The 9,952-nt window shown below is 33.7% G+C and overlaps 1 protein-coding gene across 1 annotated transcript in view; it reads left to right on the top strand.

Moving 5' to 3' along the window:
• The first annotated feature begins 5,182 nt into the window (after positions 1 to 5,182).
• The window catches only part of LOC117099827 (deleted in malignant brain tumors 1 protein-like), a 14,767-nt gene continuing 9,997 nt past the window's right edge, over positions 5,183 to 9,952 (top strand). Inside the window, exons 1-3 of the mRNA XM_033239356.1 lie at positions 5,183 to 5,307; positions 6,903 to 7,208; positions 8,703 to 9,038. Of these exons, the coding sequence (XP_033095247.1) occupies positions 5,229 to 5,307; positions 6,903 to 7,208; positions 8,703 to 9,038 (721 nt within the window). The 5' untranslated portion in view covers positions 5,183 to 5,228. The remainder of the gene's footprint in view (positions 5,308 to 6,902; positions 7,209 to 8,702; positions 9,039 to 9,952) is intronic.

The raw sequence follows: 9,952 nt of genomic DNA, 5'->3' as shown, positions 1-9,952 counted from the left end.
AGATGTGTATAAGAGACATGCCTTTGACACGGACATGTCTATCTATTTCGATTTAGTGATACCAAAATTTTACAAACTCCAGTGTGACGTTGACGCAATCTCGCAATGACGTCATAATAATCAGTGGCGAATTCAAGTGGGGCCGAGCCAACCCTCAATTTTTCAAAAATTATTTTTTTAAATGGAAAAAACAAAAGCAAAATTATAATTAAAATTTAAGTCTGAGAGTGCCATTTCCGGCAATCTAGAGCTGTCACAATCATAAATTTTCTTTCCTCAGCCCCAACCGTGGTGGGGCTCAGGTGATCTACTTTCCCAAATTGTGCAAGTCCTTCCCTGTCCTCCCCCTATTTTGCATTTATGGGGCTGCCACTGACAATGATAAATTAAGTAAATCACCTGTTTGGTATGTTTGTGAAATCAAAATGCTAACTAATGTTTTGTGTGCTCCCTATCTCCCTAGTCCTATTTTATCGTAAATTAGTAATAATAATAATAATAATAATAATAATAATAATAATAATAATAATAATAATAATAATAATAATAATAATAACAATAATAATATAATAATAATATAATACTAATAATAATTTTACGATAGTTTGATTAATGAGATAATAATATTAATCAGCATATTAAATAAAACTAAATAAAAATGTTATCTACCGTACTGTATTTGATTCTGTTTTAAAAAATAATCTTATAAATTATAAGTGTATTTTCTGTGATAATTTTATCCACACAGGCTAATTCATGTTTTCAATGTTAATATGGTTGATAAATAATATATATAAAATAATAATAATAATAATATTAATAATAATAATAATAATAATGAAGGTGCTCGAATAATGCTTTAATAAAGAATTAATAATACTTCATACTTCAATAGGCCTATTTACGATAGTGTGATTAATGAGACATTTGTTGATTAATTTATAGAAATCTATAAAAGGTATATACCATTAATAATGATTCAGCATATTAAATCAATTAAAAAATTAGTGACGCCGAGGCAAATAGTTGATAGTAAATAACAGTACAATGAATATCCACATAATTGTTGAATGCAGTGACCTGTCTCTAGTAATACAGTACATTAAAAATACAAATTATAATTCGGGACAAAAAATTATCTTTACATGATATAACCCATGTTTGTGTAAATCGTGAACTCAAGCCGTAAAGTAGTATACGTACCGTACCGTACGATGAATTTTCATTTGAAACATCTTACTTGAAACTATTATACTGTGTATGATGATGGTGATTAGGCATACAGATTTCAAGAAAAATACAAAAACAGCGTGGTGATTAATCCTGGCGTGATTAATCCTGGTGCTTTCTAGACGGAATCGACGTTAAGGTAAATAAAACTCGAAAAAAAAAATCCTGTTCCAAAGGTATGTTTGTATACATTTTTATATCATTTGAAACATCTTACTTGTATCTATTATACTGTGTATGATGATGGTGATCACGCATACAAATTTCAAGAAAAATACAAAAACAGCATTTTTGCATACGTATTTGTGACATAGTTTTATGTACCGGTACTTATTAAAACATTGATACAAACCAAAGTTGTCAGTTATTTCATTTGAAACCGGTGTCAGTATAATCTTAGGTAAGCATGTGGTTAACATAAGCAAGAATTTAGTCCAATGAAACTGTTTACCATCTTGATACCTTCCGAAGAAAATTGACCCTACCGGCGTCACCACCGAACGATCTAACGTGACGTTGTTATGTGGGTGTTTTATAGGTTAATGAGAATGGTAATATCACCGAAAAAATAGATTAAATGACAGATGAATGACAAACAAAGACAACTGAACGACAATATTTCGTCATTAGAAGTTATTTAGTATTTATTCGGAAAATTAATCTCAAAATCGAGTTGCCGTCCCCGGCGTTGTCAGTGACGTCGTATGATCTGTTTGCGATTTTTACAAACTCCTAAGTAAAAAATAGTTGAGCCATGTAGTACCTTGCAAATTAACCAGCAACCCGGTAGTTTGTTGATTGTTTATTCATAGTTACCAACCTGAGAGATTTGAAATGCGTGAGTGTCATGACTATACCAGTTGGCTGGGATGGCGGGGGGGGGGGGGTCCAAGCGGCAGGGGTACCACCCCCACTTACCCCCCGACGATCTGAGCATTTTTAAGTTGTTTTAAAACGATTTCAGGAAGTGTCTGTTGGTAATACAGGTACATAAGCAAAAATATTATTAATAAAGCCAATTTGTGTTTCAATGTAGGCCTATGTTTAACTAGAGCACCCTAACTTTGTAGACCTACACAAATATTTCATTACTGGTCAATTTTTAGTAACTCGATAGTGAAATAAGTAGGGCTTTCAAGGAAATACTGTACTCTCTAATGACTCAAGTTACTGCATCACATTTATAATTTTAATCCAACCAATTTCTTCAAATTTTAAATACATTTCCCCTGAATTTGTGATAAATCGTTATTACGCATGTGTTTCTGCAAAATGCGTGTTTCATCCAAAATCACTTTGAAATGCGGGGCCGTCCCGCACGATGCGAGACGATTGGTAACTATGATTATATGTACGGTATTATATTATTGTTATTGTATAGGCCGAATATTTGTTAAACACAGATACCTTTTTTGCATAGCAGTGGCGGCGCCAGCGGGGGGAGACAGGTCAAGCCCCCCCCCCCGCCGGACAGAGCTCGTCGGGCAGTCGACCATAAAACATATAAAAATAGGCCCACACCAAGCCAACACATGTGTGTCACAGTCTGAGAGTGCCATTTTCAGCCATCCAGAGGTTGATATTCTCTTCTCTCTTTCAGTACGGTATATTAAACAAGAAGTAAAAACATTTTTGTTGACAGGACATTCAAAATTAATTGTAGCTGGAAGGGTTATTCATGAAGACTTTACAATTTTAATAGCCAAGTAAAAATATGTTCCCGCTACATATCATCAATAAAACAATTTCGAAATATCTTGATTCTGCATGCTCCCTTAACAACCATTCTAAACCCTCTGATTCCAATGTAGATGCCACACCCACCACCTTTTATTTTAAAATACCATAGGCCACTTTTCTATGGTTGCCTCACAAAAAATATTGTTTGCTTTCCAAGCAATTGTGTAATGATTTCGAATTTATTAAGTTAGTTTTTTTTCTTCACTTAAAATTAATTTTTTTAAAAGTGAAGATCCTATTCCTCCACTCACGTGTTGTTTATAAATTGTTTGCGCTGGCTGTTTTATGCCTGCTATGTCGGAGAAACTAGCCAACACTTCTCAACACGCATGCGTGCGCGAGCACTTTAGCAGAGGACAGCAACTCTCACATATTAAAGAGTTCACGCAAATGCATGCTAACTTTTAGTGAGGGAGGGCTGTTTCCGTATGCTTGACCCAATTAACTCATCATTTTAAATTCAAGGAGGCATTGCATATCCAATGGGAACAGCCCTCACTCAACAAACAACTCTACCATGTTAATTTAACTGTTTTACGTTTCAAAATTTATATATCATTATTACACTACTACGATGCTTTAGAGTATATATACAAGATCCAAGATCAAATGTATAAAATATCATTAAAAAAAAACTAAGAAATGCAAAATCGCAAGGAAACACTTTACAATTCTAACAAATGTAGTACATTTGATCAAGGAAAAAAGATATTTACATCAAATTTCCATAAAAATCCATAGACAAAAGCACATTAAAACATTTGAATGATATATATATACTGTCTCTTATACACATCTAGATGTGTATAAGAGACAGCTGTAGATATCAATTTTGATATAGGCAACAGCTATAATGTAAATGTGCGGTACTGTAAGTAGACAGCCAGAAATACAGAACTGTTGGAAATTATAGTCCTTCCTCAGTGGCGAGTAGAGTGAGGGTTTAAAACATTAGTTAGTGATACATTGCTAACATTAACCAGGCGGATCTGAGTTAAAATTGAGGAGGTGGGGGTAAAAATGTTTCCAAAACCACCAAAAGAAAAGGGGATCGGGGAGTCGATCCACCGAGAATATGTTGATTCCTAGATGGCGGGAAATAAGCTTTCCTGACTTCTGGGGTGTGGTTTAATGACTTTTAAGTTCTTAAAAATTCAAGGTTTTCCCCGGTCATGTAAATTTTCTAATATTTATTTCAGTAAATTGGCCTATTATGTGTCTATACAAACATAAAAATAATTGAGTACAGGTAGTTACATACGTATTTTTTTCTCATAAATCGATGAACCCCAAACAGAAAGGAGATCCGGTGGTCTCCCACCCCCGGGAGAATTTTGATCCTAGGTGGAATGAAATAAGCTTTCTCGACTTCCGAGGTGTCTTTAATGACTTTTAAGTTCTTCATAAATTCAAAGTTTTCCCCCTCTTGAAAACGGTCAGGTAAATTTTCTCATTCTTATTACAGTAAATAGGCCTATTATGTGTGTATATATAGACCAAAAATTGAGTAGTTGTATACGTAGGCCTATTCTGTTTTCCATGAATCGATGAACGCCAAAAAGAAATTTAGCACTCTACGGTTAAATGAAAAAAAAGTTTCCTTGAATTCTACCTTAAAGCGTTTATGTTTGGATATCTTATTTAGTTTAAGAACACTATTAGAAAAACGAAAATTAATGCTATATTATAATATGGCTTATTTGAATAATTCAATCGCTCTAATGTTATATTTTTCAACTATAGTGACACATTATATGTGAGACCTCACGATGGGACATTTTGCCTTTGAGACTCCGAATAAACTGAAATCCATTACATAATAATACAATTATTATTATTTTCATTTACAGGGTAAACATTGCGAGAGATTGTTAATCTACAGTTTTATATCAGCGTTACTGCAAGAGAGTGAAGTTTCTCATTCAGATGATATCAAATTATCTGAATGAGAAACGTTCACTCTATTTCAGTGAACTGTCTCATTCAGATAATATCAACGAACGACAATTTTGATAAATATACAGTAAATCAAATTTAATTTGTGATAATTTGCACTCAATTTTCACTCATAAGGTTTGTATTTCTATTCATAATGTGTTTATCATAGGCATATCGTATTAGACTTGGTTAATTTATTAGAACACTCTCAGTTTTGTTAAAACCAGTATATTAGTGCATTTGCTTAAGATCGATGGCAAATTTCAGTTGACAGCTAGCTTCGATAAACTGTTTGTTCCACTCGGCTTTTATCAAATATAATGGTTTTGAAATTGTATTTTTTGCTTCTGGTATTTTCAATAATCAACCGTATTTCAGCAATTATTATCTCTCAAGACAGTAAGTTGATATTTTGATGATTATAGTAATATGTTATAGGCTTATAATTTAAAAAAAAAATCTATATTTTGGTGTTTTTAATCAAAACTGAATTTACGGTTCATATTTAGTAAGAATATATTCAACATAATACATTTACCTTCATATTTATAATAATAATATTCTTACATGCATAATAATAATAATATAGAAATTTATATAGCGTCTTTATACATAAATAAGAATTTGACCTATATTTATTTAATTCAGATATTTATGAAACGAAAAACGGAAAATAACAACAACAACGGTATTAATTATAGGGCCTATGTTACTTGAACGTTTGTTACTGAAGAAGTAATACCACCGTAAGCCTGGTCTCGACAAGAAGACCTCCTCTTTAGTTTGCAAAGAGTAGTGTTGAAAAGAAGTCCATCCGCTGGCATAAATCAAGATTGTATGGGCTTCTTTTCGAAATAGTACTTACCTTTCGACGGACATTGTTTTTGATGATTTAATAGTGTGCCAGTACCAATATTATTTTATTGTAATAAAGAATAATTCCCCCATAATTATTATCGAAACGGTTGGTCAACTGGATTTATTGCATGCATTCAATTTGTAGAAGCCGCTTAATGGAGAAAATGTATCTTTACCATTGTTAGGGCAGTTTACACTATGACGATAGCCATCAACGATACAAAGCTAAAAACAATTGTTCATATAGAAAAGAAATACGAGAAGTTTTCACACTAGCACGATTCAATAATGATTTATTATACATGCGATTAAAACATATTTTCACAAATCAAAAAAGAAATGACGTCATAATCATAGAAAAACGATAAAATCGTTGTAGTAAAAAACAATTTTATGGTTTTCCCATGAATATTTGATTTGATTTGTGAAATTATTTTGTTATCGTATACGCGATAAATCGTTATCGAATAGTGCTAGTGTAAAAACTTCTCTCATTTCTTGTATTTTCTATTATGAACATTTGCTTTTTTTTAATCGTTTATCGCTATCGTCTTAGTGTAACCAGGGCTTTAGGTTGAATCTAACTTCGGCTATACAAATTCATTAGAAAATTAAAAATGGATAATATAATTAGTTATAAGTTACAAATGTACACACGTCTAATAAATTATACATACAGTAGGCCTATTAATTTGCTCTATGTAGTGTGATATTTATAACATATTGCATATATAAATATTAAGTTGTCCAACAAATTGTCGTTGACATCTTTAATAGACCTAATTAAAAAAAGATCTTGTGCGAATTTTTAAAAATTTTGAGTTGCCATGGTTAAAAAATGACTTCAGTAGTCTTATACGGATTTATTGTAGCAAATCCAACTTAAACAGCGTTCCTTTTGAAAAATGTCCCCTCGTTAATTGGCAAAAGTAATCTGGAAAAGAAGCCTATCTCAAAAAGAGGCTCACAAGGGTCCTAGAAAGACACCCAGGGCTTCTGGTCGAGGTTTTATGGTATTAAATGCTTGCAGTACACCACGTAGATGCATTTAAAAATGAACTGTTATTTTTTTTTAGAATGTCTCAACGTTTCGATTGAGTTTCTACAATCGTCAATAATTATATACTTTTTTTCAGATATTGCTAGATTGGTCAACACTACATTAACATACTACGCTGGTCGGCTGGAAATGCTAACGGATAGTAACCAATGGTCCCCAATCTGCCAAGCCAACTTCAACACACTGGTAGCCACAGTCGCGTGCAAGTCTTTCGGATTTGTTAACGCGGAGTCATTTGAATTTGGATATGAATTTTTTAATTTAAACAAAACTGTCTTTGAGTGCACTGGTTTTGAAAGCGAGCTAAGCGAATGTGTTTCGAAGAAAACACACGTTGATAACTGCGCATATGTCACACTAACATGCACGGCAATACCACTAGGTAAGTGTGGTATTGGGGAACATAAAAAAAAAACCCCAACAACAACATTACCATATTCTTTTCAGCCTGATTTTTACCATGACGACAATGATGAAGCTTATAATGCCCATTTCGATGCCTAATTATTTTGTTATTGAATAGTACCGATGTTGTCACTCGACCTCAGTACTGTATACTCGCCTGTAACTGTTCGTTGTTCACCAGATTTGTTTCGATTTTGTAGTGAAGAGAAATAGAATCGGGCAGCTCTACGATTATGTCTTCGTTCCACGTCGTTGGAGAATATATGTTTGAATTTTGCTACTGAATAAAATCATGATATATCCACTAACCAATTTATGACGGGGTTACCAATAAGGGTTTTTACAATAACAATAATAATAATGATGATAATAATAATGATGATAATAATAATAATAATAATAATAATAATAATAATAATAATAATAATAATAATAATAATAATAATAATAATAATAATAATAATAATAATAATAATAATAGTGCTTGAATAGGAACATGTTGTATCGTATCAAGCATCATAAAGGTTCCTTTATTTCAGTCGTACGAAAAAAAGTGTTTGACGGGAATCGAACCTGCAACCCCTCGCAAACAAGCACCGTTATTATCTAGGCGCACCAAAGTTGATTTGATATATTTAGTGCAAGGGCACTACCTTCACCATTTCACTGTGCTGATTGTTTGTTTTTTTGTTTGTTTGTTCGTTTTTTTGTTTGTTTATTCGTTTTTTTTCTCTACTTTTTTATTTATTTATTTTTTTTATTTTTTTTATTTTTTTATCTTATTAATTATTATTCAAATGTTTATGTGCATTCTTTAATTTTAATGCGAGATTATTGGCTGTGTTCATTGTCTTCCTTTTGAATTTCTTTTTTATAATATTGAATTTTTACATTTTATATTTAAATTTGGTAGTTTTTAATCTTGTATAATTATTATTAATGTATTTTGATTCGATTTTTCCACTTTAACTTTTTTTAAAAAAATTTTTTAAAGCGGGTTGAAGAGTTTGTTTTAATTGAAAATGGGTGGTAGGGTGGGGGGTGTAGTGATTGTGGTAGCAAATAAAATGGAAAAAAACATAATTAAGCATTCATTTATTATCCATCACCAAATCTTCAAAAATGTTGTTTTTACGTCGAAAATGGGGAAAATAACAATATAGCATGATATTTTAAGATATATCAATTTCGAAAATGTTGATATTTCAACATGTTTTGGCAATTATCTCTGCAACACGATTTTACCAGCTTAGCTTCTCTTCGCCACTAATTGTATATTATCCATAAGAAGGAATCATATCTTTTTTTCATAAATATTTCTCCGTTTTTCAAGTTTTCAACAATATTACGAAATTATATCATCATATCAAATATTTGAATTACAGTAGAACCACTATCATCACAAGGACCAATTGTGACAGTGTATTTTCCCCACCCATTTTCACAAAATCTTACTATTTTTTTTCACTAGATGCAAGATGTCTGCGGGTGCACCCGCACAACGAAACCTCGAAGGGTCCGCTTGAGATACTGTTTGACAACGAATGGAGATACGTGTACGACGCGTCATGGGGAGTTGCTGACGCGCAAGTAGCTTGTCGTCAACTTGGCTTCGGTGGTGTACTGAATGCAAACAACGAAACACTCAGCACAAATGACATAGGCCTACTTGACGTAGTGACAGATAATTTTGAATGTAGTGGAATAGAGAATTACTTGTACGAATGTCTACACGACGACTGGAATATTAAAACTCCTCGATCGTCAAGTGGTCGTGTGTTTCTAGAATGCGTCCCAGTCTTTATAGGTAAGTGGTCTATTTGTTATCGCGTTCTAACCACAACAGAGGAAAAAAAGAGCCTATCCCCAGGCCATTCAAAAGAATTGATCATGCCCAATTTGTAATCAGCTCCGTTCCCAGGTTTCTTAATTCTCCAACTAACTCAGCACCAGACGGCAGTAGCGTAGGCTTACCTAAATGTATTGGCAGAGGGTGTGGGGGAGGGGCTAATCGGGAGGTGGAGGCGAATTTAAAGTTGGGTGGGGATCGATTATTAAGCGATAGCTGCAAATTAAGGTGATATAAGCAGTGGCGTATCTAGGGGAGGGCGTGGGGGCGAACGCCCCATCCCCAAAATGACTCGCGCCAACCCAGTTCCCCCCACCCAAAAAAATCAAGGTTAAGTAGTTAAAAATCACCTAAAATCACCATATTTTGCAAATTAGCGCCCCTCAACTCATCATCGAGCCCCCCCACTTCACCTTCGCTCCCCATCAGCCCCCTCCCCCATTTCAAGACCTCTAGATACGCCACTGCCGACGTCGTCTAGTTTTCTACACTAATTGAAGTGTATGGTAGACTTGCAGGGTCTTTGTCTAATTATTAAGTTTATATCACCATAAGCTATAAAAATGTGCAAAATATAAGCATGAATATGTACTTACATCAGTGGCGAATCAACTCCCCCCCCCCCCCCCCCCCACACAAATTCACGCTGGTAGGGTCAATTTTTATCAGAATTTATCAAGATGATAAATATTTTCATTGGACAAAATTCTTGCTTATGTTAACCACATGCTTACTGAAAATTATACTGACACTTATGGTTTCAAATCACGGTCAAGTAGTTTAAAATCACCTTATTTTTTGCGAATTAGCGCCCCTCAACTGATCATCGAGCCCTCCCCCCACTTCACCTTCGCCCCCCCCTCCCCCCCCCC

Source organism: Anneissia japonica, unplaced genomic scaffold (assembly GCF_011630105.1).
Source record: "Anneissia japonica isolate Jap-2015-1 unplaced genomic scaffold, ASM1163010v1 scaffold2688_len169915_cov171, whole genome shotgun sequence".
Taxonomy (NCBI): Eukaryota; Metazoa; Echinodermata; class Crinoidea; order Comatulida; family Comatulidae; genus Anneissia; species Anneissia japonica.
This window is presented reverse-complemented; position numbering and strand designations above follow the sequence as displayed.